Consider the following 20,464-nt stretch of genomic DNA (forward strand, 5'->3'; position numbering starts at 1 on the left):
TTATTATTTATTTCCACCTGGATTGTTAGGAGGTCTTCCTTGTCTTTTCCTTTGAGATAAGGGGACAAATAGATATTTAAGCACTACCAGCCAACTCCTGTACTTTAGGCAGATGCTTGAGAAAGTCTATGGCAAAGGTCAGTCTCTAAAGGTACAGTTGTAGAAAATAAAATGAAAAGTGTGCAAAATACTTTTTTTGTAAGTAACCTAGTGGGAAGTTTAGAACTAGGTTCCTAGAGGAGGTGGCAACATGATCCTCTGCTAGACGAATGGTCTATTTCACAAATCCAAACACAGGTTTTTTTCTCCAGAAGATCATGATGACACCAGTAGATCTGGAATCATTTCACAGTTCCTCTCTTAAGTAAGTTGATATGCTATAATTCTTCAAAACAAAGAGTTAAGCATATCATTGTAATAAAAGATATTGGGGTCTTCCAACCCATTAGCTAAAACCTCACCTATATTCATTAAAAATAAAAAATAAGCTCACATACATGTTTTGCTTAATCCCCTGCATTTTCTTGGAGCTAGCCATGGGCTTTTCCATTTTCAAACTGGACTAAGCTGTTTATCTAATCTCTGCCTCTTTTTAGCAAACTCCATCTTGAATGAGAAGTTACTTTACAGTTAGCTATATTAAGCCTATTAAGCTATTAAACTTACATGTTTCATGTAAGTTCTTAATTTTAAAACTAAACAAAGAACTGTACAGGTGTTAGTGGAATCATTTTGCTTTTCCAAATGTAGGTTATTTAACCCACCAGACAGATATATTTTTTTTAATTGTACTTTGTTTGAATTGACAGTCAGAACAAAAATTCTTTCTTTGTGTCATGGCAAAGCATTGCTGGAACAGCACATACTGCAAATTGGTTCAGCTATCTAAAATATTTTCTCAGGTGGGTCCCTTAGGACAGGCCTAGTCATCCACAAGCATCTCCCTGAGCCAGCAAATAATGGCATGGTTTCCTGTTTTTCAATCTGTGGTGAAGAAGAAATTCTATGTGTAAGAAATTTTAGGTAAGTCTTAAGCAGAACAGTAATTAGCCAAAAAGAAATTTGGCCTAAAATAGATTAAAATAGCAGGATACAACTGAACATGGGGGGTGTCTGCTTACTCTCCAGCAACTGCCCTGGAGCATTGCTCATTTCTCACCTTATACTCTAAATCACAGCATGAAACCAGTGCTTTTAAAAATAAAAGCTACATTATGGGACTGTACTCAAAGAAAAAAGGCAGCAAAGCATGTAAAGTTGTGTGATATTTTCCCTCAACATGCTCCCATTTGAAGAACACAAAGTCTGTATCCCTGGATTCCAGCAGAGAACCAAGCTTTTCTTTTCCCCTGTTGTAACTATTGCTCCTGACTGGCAACCCGAAGCCCTCCAGAATGCACTTCATGCCCCATATACACCACATGGCCACTGCTGTGCGGTGTGGGGCTCCAGGAATCTTTGATACAGACAGGTGTGGGGGCATTTACACCACATACCTCAACCATGAGGGTAGTAAGGGACTGGAACTGGTTGCCCAGGGAGGCTGTGGAAGCCTCTCCCTGGAGGTGTTTAAGGCCATGTCGCATGAAGCTTGTGCAGCCTGGTCTGGTGGGAGGTGTCCCTGCTCATAGCAGGGGGTTGGAACCTGATGACCTTTAAGGTCCCCTCCAACCTTAACCATTCTATCATTCTATGTTCAATACAAGAAATCTAAATGAGGAAAAAAATGTGGTTTGGAATTTAAAAAAAAACACAACAAAACAAAAACCCCCAAACTGAAACTAACAGTGTCTGCACTAAATGCTTACGACAAAATATTTCTAAATAGAATTGTAATGAGTGGGAATAATTTAAAATCATGTTTCTTGGTAAGGTGGGAAGAGGATATGTTATATACCACTGCTTATTAAGAAAAGGGTCAGGGAGAGGAATAGGGACAAACAGTAATGTGCAACTTAATATTAATAGTGTTCAATTTAGTGCTGTGACTGTGAGAAGCAGATCTGTCCAAGAAAGCAAATGGATCATTTCTCACATTCCCATCACTCAGCATAAAAACTATGTGGGAGGTAAGTTGCACTACAGCTTGTTCCTACTTAAATCCAAACAGTATCTACATTCTGCAGAAACTCAAGCCCTATCCAGAGTACCACTTCTGCTGTCCTGTACCTACCACAAGAGCCATTATTCATATTTCAAGAGGCTGGCTGTGAATTCTCTGATACTGTTATGTCTTAGGAACATGAGAAGTATTTGTCCTTCACAAGTTGTTTCTTGCTCACCTGTGGCTTTCCAAAAACCTCACAAAGGTCACAGTTTAGCTGAGCTGAGGTCCAGAGCCATGAACTTTTTGGGAATGGTTCAAATGCAATTATTCAAATGCAATTCCTGTTCTAAGGTGACAGCACAAAACCAAGAGTATAGCCACTCCTGGGCACTAGAAGCTCAAGGCATAGAGGGAAGGCCAGCATCACCATGTTAGCCTGGGATGCACAGCTGCTTCTCCAGTCTAGCCCCATCTGCTAAGCAAAACCATGAGGAGCTATTGTCACCTGTGAACTGTGCCTGACTCTACCTCATGTTAGTGAGCTCTGTTACCGAACTGTGGCTCTTGGTCAGACACAGCCTATGGAAACAATGCTATTTTTCACATGTTACTGAAGTTAGCCCTTTGATACTACCACTGTCATTCATCAGCTTTCTGAGGAAGAAAACAGGTAGACAAAAGTGTTTCTAGTATTGCCCTCCCTCCTCCCAGTTCCATTCTTGATAACACTGGAGATAAAAGCCCCAGTGCAAATTAATATTTTAATGGATCAATAGCAAAATAAACGTGTTCCTCAATATTCACTGCTATGAGCGAAGTCTGAGTTTCAGATTAAGACATTCAAACTTTGACCAGTTTGTGAGGGCTCTGGATTCACAGCAATGCCACACAGTAGGTATCATCCTAGGCCTTCAGTTGGCAGACACTTATTAAAAGTGAATCAACTTCAAACGAGATGAATCACACATGTGAAATTAACACGCATGTAAGAGTTTGCAGGATTGGGGCCTTAGGGTTCACACCTTCCACCAACTCTCTTTAAAGAAATGCAGGTGTAATGTATATCCAAACTTGACTGGCTTCATTCTTTTTAATGTTAGGTCCCCTAGCAACTGGAATGGTTATGGCAGGATCAGCTCAGTTTCACTTGCTTGGTTTTCTGCATGGTATCAGTGGGAATTTTATGCTCAAATACTGCAAGGACAGGCTTCAGTGCACTTCTGGAGTCAGTGGTGGTTAGATTTTTCACTCTGCCTTAGATTTCCTGAAGTAATGTAAATGTAACCTTGCAAAATAGCAAGTATTTAAATTCATATTTACGTGGGAGGTAATTTTACTACCTCTAATCTGATGTTCTCACAGCACTGTATGAGCAACTCCCCATTTTCAACCTTTTACCACTGCTCTACAAGTAAATGGAAGTGCTTTGACTACATAAAATACACACAATTTTTATTCAAGACATTTTTCTCCTTAGAGAGTTTCTGTTATTAAAAAAATATTATTCTATTGTTTGGAAAATGACTTATCCCTTGAGGGTACTCTATGAAATTAAAGGAATGCTACTTTATGTCAAGCAACTGGCCTAAATTAACAGTGGTCTGTTTAGCTCCATGCATAAAGTGAATGAGACTACATGCAAATTGCAGCATTACAAATGAAAAAGAGGAAATGCAGTAGTTTATTTCTTATTTAGAAAGGGACTCCACATTTTACCATCTAAAGAAACAGTCACTTAAAGTAAAAAAAAAAAAAAGAGACTATTGATATAGATTAAGTTGCTGGTCTACCAGCTGACAGTGCTATGTTAAGAAGCTTTTAAGAAGAGACATAACTCCTGATCCTCTTTACAAATTATTACATGGAAAAGAGAAATCAGTCATCATTATATACGCTCGCGTGCTAGGTTAAAAAGCAAGCCACTGAGAAATGTGACCAAAAAAAATCCAAACAGGAAAACAGGTATTTTGAAGATGACTGGATACTGTACTGCAGTTAAATGTCAATCAAACAAATATTAATTCTCAGAAAATGCAATTAAGCTGATGTAATATTCAGTGAAATTGAGAAAGTTACATTATTAAACAGCTTAAAGCACTGACTGCTCGGTACGATCAGTTTTCCCCCTTCCCTTTCTGCCACTTTGTACACCGCATCAGGATAATCTCTTCACTTTCAGCATACAACTGTTTAATAAATAGAATTTAAACATTTCTGTAGCAAAAATCTTTTTAGTGGCTATCTAATTTTGTGCATATACAGCTGTCTGATCTTTACCCTTCTCCCTTCTATGCTTATCAGTGTGCAATGCAGTGTGAGCACACAGCAGATCATAAATACACATTTATGAGATTAGTTCTATGTCAACTCTTCCTCTCATTCCAACAGTAGAAACAAAAAGAGAAACTGAAAATGGTTATGGTGCAGTTTCCTTTTACAATTCCCTGTATCAAAATGGGTGTGCAGTTTTAAAGAGCTTAAGAGTCATAGTAGGAGTCTAATATAGGAGTGGCAATGCTGAGGAATCCAAACAACAAGCTCATGTGAAATTCCTCGGGCGGTAGATGGGTGCGGTAAAAAAAGTAGGTGCCTGATTTGCAGGAACATCTAATGGTATCTAATGCTTTAGCATTTTCTCACATTGGACCAGAGCCACCTCTATTCAACTACGAGGTTATTTGTTTGATTTGCTGTTGGGCTTGTTTTTGCCACAGAAGGGCTTGTATATTCCTGAGATAAAGCAGTAACTACAGAGCCATAGGGGACCACTCAGTAGGAATGGCAATAGCACAGCCTGGCCACACAGGACTCCAGTCCCAGGGTAACTGACCCTGTTGAGTTTTCTACATCTGGTCTTTGAGACAGAAAAAGCCTTCAAGTTATTCCTGCTGTCAGACCTCCCAGGGAGCTAACTCCAGCCTGCCAGACCAGGAGAACTTGTCAACATTGGAAAGCTGTAGGAATATCTGGGGATAGACATTCATGAAGACCATGAAAATTCTATCAGTCCAAGCTCCTTTACAGAAAAAAGCTTCTCTCCTGCCATCACACAGACTGAATATGAGATAAAGAGCTGAAAGGGGATCAAAGAAACAAGACAAGATAAGGGCATGCAGCTTCTAACACGTTAGAAGACCAATGGCTCTGTGAATCCCCAGGCTATATAAACTGTTTCAAAAACTTAAATCTTGATATCCAATAACCTTTATATTCTGTGCTACAGCCATTCCTTAGGACTGTGTGTCCCTGACTACCATTCAAGAACTGCTGACATCCAGAACAACAGGAAGAGGAAATCCACAAATCAGGCAGAGCCATGCAGCCATCCCATATAATCATGAGTGGGCGGAAGGGAAAAATCAAAAAACCAGTCACCCAGCAAGAGACCCAGAAAAGCACTGGTGGAAGGGAAAGATTAAAACATGCCAACCTACCGGTATATTTTGTGCCAATTGAAACAGTCTGGTCTTGATGAGAAAGGGGAGGGCAGAAAGAAAACAGACAGCCCTTGGTCCTGCACTCTCACTTCTGACAGTCAAAAGGAGTGATCGGTTTGGCTCTGTTTTATAGAGAAGCCTCATAACATAGAGTGGAGCCCTGAAATCATGGATAAAGTCTTGGCAGGAAGGCAGGAATAGTTTACCTTATGCTAAAATTTTGCATGCATACCAAGTTGTTTGCTTTCATTTCATGTTATTGTAAAAACTCTATTAATCTAGGCAAGTCACATCTTTTGAAATTAAGCTGGTTTTTATTATTTTAACTGCTGTAATTCACACATGACTGTTGAGACAAAACACGACCAAAACACAGGGATGGACTTTAAATCCAAAATGATAGAAGGTTTATAAACTTGACACAGAGTGCTGTATAAATTACTTTGTTACCTGAACTTGATGGCATTCATCAGTGGGGTAGATCCGTATCTGTCTCTAGCATAAACAGTTGCACCAGATGTCAACAAATACTCAACTAATGGTAAATGCCCTTCAGAGGCTGCAATATGAAGGGGAGTTCGGCCATCATAGTCTCCACAGCTCAAGTTTCCACCCTACAAAAGGACACATCCTTCACAATGTAAAAAGATAATGGCTGCACATTAAGTTGTTGGTACAACAGCAGATGCATACATCATGTTTTAATTCTGCCACCCAGATGTTAAGCTTGTCAAACGCACTTCATCATGTAGCATGGATTTTGCACCAATGAAGATGTTTATTCTACCATATGTATGATCCCTCCTCCACCCATATTCTCATTACAGACCCTTCAGATATGCTCTTTCCTGCAGTACACCATACAGCAGCCTTGTGCCTATGGTCTGCTAATTTTGTTCTAGCATATTGTTATTTTCGAGATATATTTATCCTTTCTCAAGGCCAATTACCAAAGTCTCAAGAGTAGGGTAAACCAAGGCAAAAAGAAGAGTAAAAAGAAAAAAACAAAAAACAAAAAACCCAGTTTAATAGATGATACAAGGAAATGCCTGTTGCTTTTTCCAGGTATAACCCAACCTAGAGATACAGTGAGAGCCAAAAATCTTGAATTAGCACTGCCCTGTGTTTTGCTTAAATATAATTTTCAAGTTTTTGTTTGTTTTTTTTTAATCATGATGAATTTAAATCCAAAAGCTGGATACTATTAATATGCATAAAGTTAAGCAAAAGAAAGCAGTGCAAACCATTTTAAAGTGTTCCAAGTTGGGAGATAAGAACTTTCATTTTAATCTACCTGTATTTTCACAGTTCAAAGGAAAATGTAAACAGCTGAGAACCAGATAGGGGAAAGAACACACCAGTTTTGAAAGGCAAAGGCTGAGAAGTCTAGAAACCAATTATATTAGTAAAAGCACTTTGATTCTAAGACTTAGGTAGTTGCTTCCCTGTAAGCATAGCTTCCTCCCATCATTTACAGCTCTGTTTAAAGATTTGTGTTTGGTACAAACTTCATTTTACATTACCATTTCTGCTATAGCTCTTAGTGCATCTATGTCACCCAGTTTAGCTGCAGCACAAGCCAAAGGTGGAATTAATGCATCTCTCACGGCTTCTAGCTCCTGAGAAACAAATACAATTAAACATTTAATATCAGCCTCGCCTCTAATATGATTGATGTCCAACTCATAAAAACACTGCCCTTGCTTTCATGTGATGTTTCCAAATTAGTCATTTGGTTATTTAAAAATGGTAGCATTTAGTTCTTGGAAGGAAAGAAGTCTCATGTTTATTTTACATTTTGTCAGTCTCACATCCATGGAGATTTATATTCCTCCCTGGCAACACTACAATTACATGATATCTATATGCACCGTTTAAGAAGCATGCACTAATTACCATTCCTGTGCTGCTGCAGTTACACATACTAAGGGAAACAGCATGGGTAGGAGTTGGAAAATACCATACAGCCCCGTCCCCTGAAAACTGGATCAACTTCACTCACGTGATTCCTCAGATATTTGTGTAACCTGTACTTCCAAACCTCCAATAACAAGCCCCACAGGCTCCCTAATATTCTCTCATTTCTCACACTTCCTAAAGATCCACCATACATTCAGTATTCACTAGCTACTAAAAACCCCATCTTCCCTGAAACTAAGCCAAGAGAAAAGCAAATACTTGTATCTTACCAACCAATACTAGATTTACTGATTTTCCAGTTGGGAGGAGCTAATATTAAACACCCCAAATTATACTTGTGTAATTTGTGTAATTGATACTTCCTTGGTATCAGCCTTCTATGACTGCATGTACAATTAAGCTGTTTTACCCGTTATTATTTGGATTGCTCCGAACTGTCAATACGTTTGACCACAAAAACACAAAGCACTTTTTCATATCATTGATACCCTGAATTACAGCAACTGTCTGAGGCTTGTTATTGCAACCAGCCAGCCAAGAAAATAAACTCAAGATGGGGCTACAAAGAGGAAAAGAAAAGAAAAAAAAAAAAAAAAAAAGAAGTTTAAATGCTTTTAATTAAAAACATTTTGATGTTATGCTTGTCATTGTGTCCTTTCTCCCGAACCAAACTGGTTAGGCTGGGACACTCAGGATTAAAAAAATTGTTAAAAAAAAAAAAAAAAAGCTCCAAAGTTTCATTTTTCTTTCTGCTTTGCTGTTTATCTCTAAGCTAGGTTCATTTCATTGAGTTTACAGCATTATATGAGTTCAATTTTCAATATTTAAGTAAATACCTCCTTGCTGCTGATACTTAGAGATTTGGCAATCACTTGAATAAACTTGCTATCTCTCAGAGAGATCTTGGCTCCTGTGGGTACAACAGTCATTTCTCCTCTTAGATTCTCACTCAGCATCTGAAATGCAAGCAATCAAATCCTTTGTTAGCAAAGGAAAAAATATGGTAGTAGTCTAATAAAAAACCTTACAATCAAGTTTTAAAAAAAATAAATTTGAGGAATTATGGAAACTAATTGAATGCAGACAAAAGATTAAAGAAATAGTTACTGTCCCATGAAGATTTCAAGTTTAAAAAGACAGAGGGGGAGAAAAAAATGAACAGGCAAATAAAACTTTCTTCCAAAGCAAAGAAACCAAAATAAGCACACAACAAAACACCCCAGTTTTTGGAGTATGCAGACAAAAGTTCCCTAGTGGAGTAAGCTGCAGCCTACTTAAAAACACAAAGATAGTGAGTAATTAGCATAGGTCTGAAGACCAGAATATTCTGAAACGTTGCCTTTTGCCACCATTCCCAAACCTCAGGACTCCTACACAGACTCTGTACGTATGTGGATGCCTGTGGATGGTTATGTGTTTCAGTGGATTTTGAAATAGCTCCATTAGCCCTGAGTTTGTTAAAATTTGGCCAGAGACAGTTTTGGATGCAGAGGGTCTACAGTAGTAGTCGTTCAGTATTAAAGCAGGCATGTAACACTTTGCAGGATGGGTGCATCCAATATAACTAGGAAAAAAAACAGTGCTTAAATACAGCAATAAAAATACTCCACAAGACAGGTTCTGGGAAATCTGCAGAACAGTGAGAGAAACCAGTCATTAAGGAAAAATAACTGATTTCCTCAATTCTGACCATTTTACATACTGGCACTCTCACACAAGGTTGCTGATGCAGCTATAGAGCATGTAGCTATTTCAATTAGAATTTAAAAAAGCAGGATTGTGAAAGTTTGCAAGGCACAGATGTGATGTTGGAAGGAGGAATGCCCCAGGTTTACTTATGTCTAGGCATGCCCTTTATTTAAAAAAAAACACAACTCCAAGCACTGACAACACTGTAGCTGTCTGCTGGAAGAGTCTCACATGCATGTAACTCCGAGGATACCAAGTGCTTTGGCGCACTTTTACAGTCTGACAGGCTGAGATCATTGCTTTGCACAGGTAACCTTAGCAATTGGCACCTGTGCTAAATGCATCCAGTGCAAAGCCCTTACGTGCCTTACTCAGTCCTACCAGCTCTGCAGCCATTTCCATGTGTCTGGGGGCACATTCCTTGCTTCTTCGTGTTGAAAGAGAATCCTAAAATAACCACGCCAGCTCCAGGAGAGCTTCCGTCTCTTGGGAGACTATTGTTTGGTGATATGTTCAGCTGAAGATATTGCCACAGACAACATATTTCCAGGCTTTCTTCTCCTCCTGGACTCTACCACTCATTCCTGCCCAGGCAATGCAGCATGCTGCTCCCTAGGTTGTGCCAACACAATTGTTTGTGGGTCTGTACAATGAGTCAAATGGGGAAACTGATCCTGCTTAACTCAAAGAAATTGCAAAAGTTATTTTGTTTTTCAAACTGTATAAAAGAGGTCCCAGGACCACCACATAAAAACTGTGTAGAACATTCCTAAGGGCAACATAGGAATATGCAGGAGTACCTCGTGCCAGCAGTACCCAAAATATCCTATCACCATGTCCTCACCTGAGTAAGTCACCTATCTTACCTCAGCAAACTGCATCTCAAGTTAAGTTTCAACTCACACACCTAGGCAAGAAGCCAGCTGGAAGAGTTTCTCCTGCCCCATGTCAAGTAAGCTTCCAAGCGAGAACATTAAAGTCTGTATTAAAAAACAAGGCTAGTCTATGTATGCTCCAGGGTCAGTGAACATTGGAGAAGAGCCTGAGTTTCTAAAGTGCATCTGCACAGACACATGCAATACCACTACCCTTCACACAGCATTCTGTTGCCTTGCACATAGTATGTTCTTGCCATCCTCACTGAAGGAACACATAGCTCCTCCTCTCATTATTCAGAGGCAGGGCTTTAGCAAACAACCTAAAGCTCAGAGTCTGGAACTGTTTCTAAGCACAGTAACTGGTACTTCCAGCCACCCCACTGAGGATCACAGGTATACAAATATGTTTGTCTCAAGAGCTGCTATTGGTTGGAAGACAGTGAATGTGAAATAACAATCAAATTTGTTTAAATTTTAATAAAAACAAAACACCATCATAAGATACACATGTGCATGCACAGCTAAAGTCTAGAAAGTGACTCATCATGATGTCATCTCCCACAGTGTCAGGATTATGATTTCACTGCATATAAGCACAGAAACACATGCATCCCAGCAGGCTGCTGCTCCCCCATCTAATGCAGAGCTGCATGTTCCTTGTAGAAAAGGAACATGATATATAACTATATAATTTGAGGAAAAAAGCCTTAATGATCACAAATGAACAGGAAGAGCTTTGTTAAAGTGTTATGATTTTAAAATCAGTTACAATTGGTTCTTAGAATGATCTAGTTTTTATGCATTTATAGTGTATCTTCTTCTACAGAAACTAACACTGTCATGAGTATTGCTGTAAAGGAAGAAGCTACAGGAAAGATTTATTTTCAGAATTAACTTTGTGTGAGTGAATCATGGATGAAGTCCTTACCACACTTGGATCAATGACAAGATCTTTGCTGACTTCACTAGGGTTGGGATTCTGTCTCCCATATGAATTTCCATGTGTGGGTTTTTAGTACCATAATGTCCCAGGCAGACTACTACTGTTTAAAGATGGCATTTTTATGGCTCAATCACTGTCTTCACTTGACTTATGCAGAGTATTCTTTCTTCTGCCAATCTACATACATTCATTTGCCTAACAGCATTTTCTTCAAGAAAGAAAACATGTGATGTTCACATTATGGCTCTAGAATTCGTTGCTTTTAAGTGCAAGGGAGAAACTCAAGGCATTCAGCTAAGCAGAAGTTAGCACAGTAGATGAGAAAGTTAAAGCCTTTCAAGGTCACACTGAAATATTTACCTGCCTCTTCTCCTCCCAGCTAAGCTCATTCTTGCTGAGAATATATGACAGCTTAGTTAAGGCAGCCTCTGGTGTCATGTCACCTCCAGGAATTACTCCAACATCAGCGAGAGTCTGAACAAAAAGGAATAATGATGCAAATTATAATAGCATTTAGAAATACCTTTAAAAACAGAAAATCCATTTGAAGGATGAGTAGCTACACAGAATACAGTATGCACCTGTGCCCCCACTCTCTTGCTCCTCCTACTGCCACTGTAATTTTTGTCATTTTAGTTATCAAATACCAAGCAAATACGAGAGCCAGCTGGATAAAGATGAGTTTCACTTTCAATTCCATTTCATGCAATATCATTGAAGAATTCACCCAAATGCTTGCCATGGTCACTGTGCTTGCAGGTCTGTATCAGCTATCTGCAGAGTTGTCAGATTCCCTTTATTGAAAAGTTGAACTTACCCTGTTTTAACCCAGTGGAATTTTGAACACTGCCAAGTAGGCTGTTCTCATACAGACATATTTACCATTCTTTTATGGGGCATAGCTTTGGATGAATTCCAGCACTACAATGTGCTCACAGCAGGAGCATTTTCAGATCCTTTCAGGCTGCGCAAGCAGTGTATGATTTAGAACATACAACTAAACTGTGTAATTAACACAGTTTTGACAAGAATAACTGAAAAAGATGACCTTTTAAACTTCTCTTTCTGGGAGTTAAAAACAAGACACTATCTGAACCAAAGAAAAAAAGAAGAAAGATCTTTGCTATGATCAGCAAGCCGCATAAGTGTTACAATGAGCAAGGCAGCAATGCCAAGGGAGATTCCACATCTCTTGTCACTAAATTGTACCTGGGCAAACACTTGGGCGTTCCTAAACCACAGATCATCATCTCTGCCATAAAACATGGCTCACAGTTAAGCATCTTGCAGTAGGTTCACTACACTGCGTTTTGCTTTTAAATACTTTGTATATAAACTTCAGCTTCGAAACTTGGGGCTTAACTAGTATTTTTTGCAAGATACGGAGCCTGAATCAGCTCATTAACCACCTCTGAGAGCCTGAGACTAACATTTTTTAAAGTCTCATAGGAAAACATATACAGAGAAGTTGAGAAATACTTTCTTTACTGCAGAACCAAAGAACCAGTAGGGCTTTTTCAGCAGCTTTGAGAAAGGGGAGGAGGAAGGGATTTCCCAGCTTCCTTCCTATACCTAAAGTCCTCTTAATTATAAGTTTCTACTGTGTAGATGGATCAGAGGCCAGACATTCAGTTAATTAAAACAAACACTTCAAGGGAAACCAGGGAGTCAGCTGACCCACCTGGCTAGCTTGAATAAGTGAAAAGTGGCCTGGCCATATGCAAAGACCTGTGAAAACTTTTATTTAAAGAAAAAGCAAGGTTAACATTACAGCAACTTTCCAGTATTCACCTGTGATACTTCCTCCATTGAGCAGCTCCTTATGAAAAGGAAAAAGTAATGAAAGAATAAGCACGAAATAATTTTGTTCTCCTTAAAAGATGCTGAGAAAACGTGGCAGCTCCCACCAGCTGATGGTGAAGCAACATAATATATGGTCTGTATAAAAACTGGAAGCCAGCCTTAGAGTGTTTCAGTAAAACCTGAGCAGAATATTTTAATTCAGCATATCAACAGGCTGGAACAGAGTGCAAGAGAGCCATTTTAGAGGTGTCTACTTGGAGGATCTTTTAATCAGAGCATAGAACAGTGGCTTTTTTCTTCCTTCCATACGTTTTAACAGTTCATTTCCAGCAGAAGATCATATAAAAGCTAGGCTTCATTTTCACATTGTTTTCAAACATAAGCTTGGTGTCTTTTATTGAATTAACTGCTTTCTTCCTACCATGTGAACTGTTTTATATAATCCTTGTATTCCTATTGTATTTGCTACAGAGCACAGGAGCTTTACAAAAGTTTATAATAGTTTTCAAAACACCTCCATTAAGTTATGCAAAAGTTCCACCAACACCCAAATGACTGGCCATGTGAGAAAATACCGAGTTTGGATACTGAAGAGGTGGAAGGTCTTAGAATCTCCTTTTCTTTCCCCTCAAAACAGACTATGAGTTCTTGAAGCAAGTATCATCTAAAGCTGTGTCAAAAACAATGTTAAAAGAGACAGGTTTCAGCACCAGACTAGTGTCTAGGTTTGTCTTACAGCCACTGAAGAGGCTGGCACTGCCAGACTGCCAGGTGGTTGCTCCTAGCAAAACCAGGTGTCTAAAACAGGGGATGAGTCACCCTCTGGCAGTGCTTCTTGGCTATTTAATGGCTAGCCTTTTTATAAAGGCCAGTTAAACCAGCTTCCTTCACACTACCACATGCAAGACACACTCTTATATGGCTTTGAGCTCTTATTAGTCCAGTGATGTCATGTCTTAATACACAATTGAGAAACTCGCTATAAAATGCCCTGAATATTAACAATAACTTCACAAGTTGGCTTTAAGCTAGCCTTCATGGGTTACACACAACTGATTTCCATTCTTCTAGACAGACACTTCCTTATGTACTGTTTTCCAGTCTCTCACTGAATTCAGTTTTACTTCCAGTCAAATAAAAACCAGGCATTTGGAATATCACTTGGATTTGCAGGCTTTCTTGAGGTTCCTACATTGTATCTAAGTAACTGCTGGCCTATCATATCATACTTTATTTCATCATCTGACACCTGAGCTGGCTTCTAGTTCAGTGGAATCACTTTGGGAAAGATACTACCAATCTAATGCAAGGTATTCTGGAGTGCTGCACATGACAAGAGCAAGCAATGCCTAATTTGGGATTGGAGCTGACTGTTTCAGCCATTCAGAGTAACAGGATCTTGTTTGCAGCTTTTAAATACTTCCAGCTTAAGATTTTTTGCATATTTTATGAGCAATATCTTTAGAGTTTAAACAAATCTGATTTTATACACTGGAAGCATGCAATCAAGCTGTAGCAGTGGGATGTTTCTTTTGCACAGCAGTGGGGTCTGAAACCACAGCACAACCCTTACCTGCCCTGTTGCATAGACTGTTTTGACAGAGCCCCTTAAGCACTGTGTGCAATTCAGAATCACTACTTTTCGTTCAGTTGCTTTCTTCAGTTCTTTCAGCAGGTCTTCTCTGTTGTTTGGGGCATTGCCACTTCCATATGTTTCAAGTACAATGCCCTCAATTGGAGGCCGAAGAAATGCTTGTACCTGTTTAAAAATATGAGAGGGAAGAGAGACAAAAGATGTACTGAAGTCACACTAAGATTTTCATGTGTGGCACTGAGTTTTTTTAAATGGTCTATTGCTGTTACAGTCATACAGGGTCTCTTTCCTCACATTCTTTTCATGTCCTTTTGTGCTCACCATTTGCAATAGCTGGGACTGCAGAATAAGCTTTTTTAAAAAAATAGAATTTCACTTTTTAGCTTCCTTTGAAATTCCTAGAAGGACAGATTTTAAAATAAAGTATTTTTCTACAGTCATGACCTTAAGTGTGAGAAAGGATGCTACTGTTCATGTGCCATTAACAGGCTGCACTGTTGCACTATGGAAGAACAAAAGGGTAGTTCTGCACTTATGAAATAAATGCAGAATTACATATTTAGAACCCCCATCCCTCCCCAGATTTATTATTTTAGCAAATAATTTTGTTAACAAAGAGAGAGAGAGCACCATGCCTTTCAGGAAAGAACATTCCAATGAAGCCTGAAGGTTTTTTAACTCAAAAACTCAATTGATTTAATTCAAGGCAGGAAAAAAAAAAAAAAAAGGAGGCTGTAATTCATTCTGCGCTAGTTGTTAATGAGGTAGCTGTCGTGGCTCACTCTAAGAGGATGCCTAACAATGTCCTCTTCCTACAAAGATGTATTTTAAACAACCTAGACATTTCCTATTCCACATATGCTAAATGCAATACACTGTAAGCCCCCATGAGGCTAACTATGCAATTGGAGTTTTATTGCAAATGTACCACCCCTCTGTCTTTCCATCTGTTCATATTCACTTAGAAAGAATGGTAATTTAATTGAGGAGTGCTGCATAAACCACTGGATTCAATTTAAGATGGCAACAGCCACAAAAGACCTGTCAATTTAATGGAACTAGTATTGGACAAAAATTGAAAGACAAATTACCCAAAACTACAGTTCTGGGGGAAAAAAAATTAATCTAAAGGCAAAAAATCCCGCTTCTTATTTTTGGGAATAAAATCCCAGTTCTCATTTTCAGCTCTGTATGAGTGCTGAGAGTCATGTTAATCATCAGTGTGAGAGTCATGTAAATCATCAGTGTGAGACAAAATGAGCCTTAAAAAAGAGGCATAAGCTGTAAAAATTGTCACTCTCCACTCCAGCCACCATATTGTGTATTCTTCAACAAGGTATCTATTGATACACCTCAGTATGCAGCAAGAGAGCATTTCCATGGTCAGTGTAGCCTGCATCTCTAGAAAAACACACTTGGCCTATTTATGAGCCCTGATTAAAAATTAATGTTAAGTTTCAGAACCTGGTGGTTTAGACACAAGATATTTGCAAAGCTTTTATTGATAGTTTATGGCATACAAAAATAGGTCTTTGGATGCTCTGATATTCCAAAAAAACGTGTATCAGAAGAAGACAGATCCTTTCCATCCCTCCCAAGCCCCACCACTGCTACAATGCAGCTTCCTTACTTCAGCAAACTTATCAAGTATCTGAGCATCACTTCTCCCCCTTCCAAACTGGAGTGGTGACACTTACAGCAGCAGCAGTGATTCCAGGGAAGATTCGCAGAAGCCCAACATTTCTGTTCATATTGGTGTGAACTTGGAATTTCTTTTTGGTGTTGGCTCTCCACACTGTTTCCCAATTTACTGTTAAAGAGAAATGGTTTTTAAAATTTAATATTAAGACATAGTATTTAATATTAAATACACTTGTAGGACTTCCAATATTGTCTTTAAAACTGTTTCTTATGTAGGGGATTCAAGAAAGACAATGTCTTTTTGAAAAGAGGAATTGAAGGCCCATTTAAAACATCAGCAATAGCAGCTGATCTAACACACCTTATTTATTATGTACCACAAAATGTCTTCAAGCCACATCCAGGTCAGGTTCAACTGTGTTATAATTTAGCTTTAATTCCAAAATAGTCAAGATTCCAAGATAGAACAGTGTTATTCATCAATATTTCTAAGTCAGTGCTCTCCAAGGAGATATTTAACACATATACTTCAATTTAATAGCATTTTATAGCAAAGACTTCCAAAATGGATATTTTAGTTCAATGCTCATTAGTGAACAGAATGATCTATCAAAGCTGTATACCTCTACTACAACCTCTTCAAAAGAGAAGTCTCATAACTGTGAAGAGCATCCAAGTACTAGACATGATGGGTTCACCATGTTCAACATGTCCTGTTAATGCCAGCTCTCCCAGTTCAGAGTGCTCAGAAATCCTCAACCAACAGAGCAGTGTTGAAGGTCTAGCACAGGTGAGATATTTACTTGTCACGCACTGACCTGAGCTTCATTGTTATATAGCTGGCATGAGACCAGCATGGATTCATGTTTAGAAAACAGACCTTCGTCTTCCCAGACATCAGAGATGACAAATGCAGTTACTGTTGCTGCTAATCACCTCCAGAGTTTATTAGGTAGTTACTAATGATTAAATAAAATAGCAAGGATTCAATTAACTCTGATTATACATTTAGAGCCAGAAGCCAGCTGTTTAACTAATAGTTTGTTTGTGCTGCATTATTAGAAGCCAAGTCATGCATTATTGATTTCAAAATTTTACTCCTTCAGTGGAGGAGCACAGCATTGGTAGCACTGATGGCTCCTGCAAGGCAGTGGAAGAGGTTTAACAAACAGCAGCCAACAGCTCAGAGTGTCATGCTTCAATGAAAGCAGATCATGCTATAAAGCTACTCATTTCCCCATCATGATTTAAGCTTTTTACATTTTGGAGAAACTCCTAAGCAGCATGACAGATAAAAGATCTGCATGCATAATACTGACTTGCTTTCAGCCATGCTTACTCATCCCAATTTCTGTTGCAATCTCTTGCAATCAGCAGACAGCCATTTGCAAGAAAATTCAGGTACATTTAAAAGCCCCCATTGAAGCCTGCTCTGTTGCCCTATTACCAAAGATACTAAAAACTACACAGTCCAGTAAGTCTGGTCAGAAAAAAAGTAGTCACCTCTAAGACTTTATAGAATCACACAATTGTATAATCATTAAGGTTGGAAAAGACCTTCAAAATCATTGAGTCCAACTGTGATCCAACTACTACAACCACTAAACTATATCCTGAAGTGCCACATCTAGTGGCTTCTTGAACATCTCCATGGATGGCAAGTCCACCACCTTCCTGGGCAGCCCATTCCAGTGCTTCACCACTCTTACAGTAAAGAAATTTTTCCTAATATCCAACCTAAACCTCCCCTGGCACAACGTAAACCCATTTCCTCTTGTCCTGTCACTAGTTACTTGGGAGAAAAGACCAACACCGGCCTCTCTATAACGTCCCTTCAGGTAGTTGTACAGAGCAATAAGATCTTCCCTCAGCCTTCTCTTCTTCAGACTAAACAATCCCAGCTCCCTCAGCCCCTCCTCATATGACATTCCCTCCAAACCCCTCACCAGGCTTGCTGCTCTTCTCTGGACACGCTCCAGGACCTTAGTGTCTTTCTTACACTGTGGTGCCAGAACTGAACACAGTACTCAAGCTGTGGCCACCCCAGGGCTGACTACAGGGCATGATCACTTCCTTACTCCTGCTGGCCACACTGCTTCTGATACAAGCTAGGATACCACTGGTCTTCTTGGCCACCTGGGCACACTGCTGGCTCATGTTCAGCCAGCTGTGCACCAGTATTCCCTTTTCCACCAGGCTGCTTTCCAGCCACTCTTCCCCAAGCCTGTAGCTTTGCTTGGGGTTATTGTGACCAAAGTGCAGGACTTGGGCTTGTTAAACCAAGTTATGAATTTTCCCTTCCTGTCATGGTGCCCTGTTAGCAACTAGAGGCTCTGTATGTTCTTCCTAAAAAAATGCCAGAAGTAATTTAAAAGGTCACAAGCAGTTGGCTTGACATCATGTTTGTCCAACCAGCCACACTTCAGCATGTGGATTCCTAATGCTCTGGAAATGGGAGAATAGAAACACAGCCTGTTTCTACAGTTTGTTTGTGGTAAACTGGCCAGCATAGTTCTGAAACCACTTGGTTGGATTTAGTAGTTAGGCAAGTCACTCTCAAAGGCCTCCATGAGTCTCCCAGAGTGAGTTAAGAGACTTGCAGGAGGAACATGGGTGAATGCAGAAAGACATGTACTTGTTCTGCTTGAGGTTCACAGGCCTGGCTAACCACGTTCACTCAAAAGCACTGTGCTTTAAGAAGCAGCAATGTTTAGCAATAAATTCAATCCTTTCAGCCTTCTAACACACAAATAAATTATTTAAAAGCAGTCTCCTCTATAAGAAGCAAAGGCAATGAAAAGGTATCAGAGCTTGCTTTCCTTTATCCTCCATAAGCTAGGAGTCCCTGCCAAAAATTCACAAATGCATACTACTAAGTTTGGCAACAAGTAGCAACCCTAATGCTTGTAATGAACTTGAAGAATGAACTGAGGAAACCTGCTTTGGCATGGATTGCTAGGATACTGCCAAAAGTAGAAGACCAAAGAGAGAGATCAGAGGATAGGCTCAGGAGTCAGGCCTATACCAGGCCTACACCTGTACTCCTGGAGTACCCTCAACCAAATAAAATATCTTCAAGATAAATGTAATGCATGCAGACATATCACAGTGATGTAATTCCAAACTATATTAAAAAAAGAACTGAAGATTTCCCCTGAGTTAACATCTCTTGCTCTTGGTCACGAACCTCACCAGCCTACATAATGTGCTCAGTACTGCAGACTCCACAGATGTCAGTTTTCCATTTGACAAACAAGTCTAAAAGGCAGAACAAAAAGCAAGTGTGATGCAAGAACTGAAGAAATATAAATATACATAAAAGCCTGACTTCATCTCAGATTTATTCAGAACTTTTGTGAAAGATGCAGAGTGCCATGCAGGGGGGAAAAAAAGATACAACACACCCTTTGCATCTTACATCTCAGAGATTACATCCACAAAAAGGAAGAATATTTACTTTGCATAGCAAAGTTCACGCATCTTCACTGTACTGAATAAAACAGCTGTTTTGCAGCCTATAGTCATACCACACCACCCTCTTCTTTTTATACAATTTAAATTTATTTTTTAAATTAATACTACTTAACAAAAACTTAAAATTACCTTATGAATCACTAATTGTTCTAAAGTAAGAAACTCATATACAAGCAGGTGAAGTACAGAAAACTGCATGTGTCAGCGTTCGTAACAGTTTTGTATCCTATGGATAAGAATGACTAATTAGGGATGTTCAGATATGGCACAACATGACAGAAAAGTAACTTCCTCTGACTTGGATGGCCTGTGCTTGTGAGGAGTTGAACTGATACCATGTACTGCATTTTGTAAGTATGGATACAAAGCTGAGGAACAAATGTGAGCTAGCCTTCTTGCACAGCAGAAAGAAAGTTTTTAAAGCTATGTACATAAAATAAAGAGGTAATGGCTATTTATATACTGTATCCAAAATGGCTTGTGACAGAAAAGATTGCATTATTCAAGGAGACTGCATCCAAGATACTAACGCCTTTTGTTTATTCTTCAAAACTAAACCATCACATAAACAATACTCTGCTATTTCCAACCTCCCCTCCCTACCAAACACTACAGCTCAAAAAATACATCCTTATCTTATTCAGCTTTATTCACAGCCCCCCCCTGCTCTATGGTGATGGGGTTAATGCAGAAAAAACACCAATCTGACTTTAAAAGAAAATAAAAGAGAGAAGCAGCTCTACACAGTCTAGAAGACAGCAAAAAAAACCCAAACAAACCCCAACAAACCAAAACAATCCCTTTTTTTTTTTTTTTTTTTTTTTGACCTGTTTAAGTGTCCAGATAGTCTTACTACTGGTTTATTAAGAGATCCAGCTGGCCCAGAATGGGACCTTCGCAAACGTCGATGCAGCTGCTGTGGAGGAGGATAAATACTGGATATGTATCCATTTAGGCTTTGTGTAGGGTTGGCATCTTCTTGTTTTGGTCCCGTTGGAGTATCAAAGTATGCATAGTTGATTTGTCCACAGCCCCTAA

At 39.2% G+C, this 20,464-nt stretch overlaps 1 protein-coding gene across 1 annotated transcript in view; it reads right to left on the bottom strand.

The window, feature by feature from the left end:
* ASPG (asparaginase) overlaps positions 1–20,464 on the bottom strand; it is a 58,713-nt gene that overhangs the window by 9,234 nt on the left and 29,015 nt on the right. Inside the window, exons 8-13 of the mRNA XM_010008163.1 lie at positions 16,009–16,121; positions 14,291–14,476; positions 11,275–11,388; positions 8,241–8,360; positions 7,008–7,103; positions 5,935–6,098 (exon numbers count right to left, since the gene is read on the bottom strand). Of these exons, the coding sequence (XP_010006465.1) occupies positions 5,935–6,098; positions 7,008–7,103; positions 8,241–8,360; positions 11,275–11,388; positions 14,291–14,476; positions 16,009–16,121 (793 nt within the window). The remainder of the gene's footprint in view (positions 1–5,934; positions 6,099–7,007; positions 7,104–8,240; positions 8,361–11,274; positions 11,389–14,290; positions 14,477–16,008; positions 16,122–20,464) is intronic.

This window comes from Chaetura pelagica, unplaced genomic scaffold (assembly GCF_000747805.2).
Source record: "Chaetura pelagica isolate M959 unplaced genomic scaffold, ChaPel_1.0 scaffold242, whole genome shotgun sequence".
In the NCBI taxonomy this organism is placed as follows: domain Eukaryota; kingdom Metazoa; phylum Chordata; class Aves; order Apodiformes; family Apodidae; genus Chaetura; species Chaetura pelagica.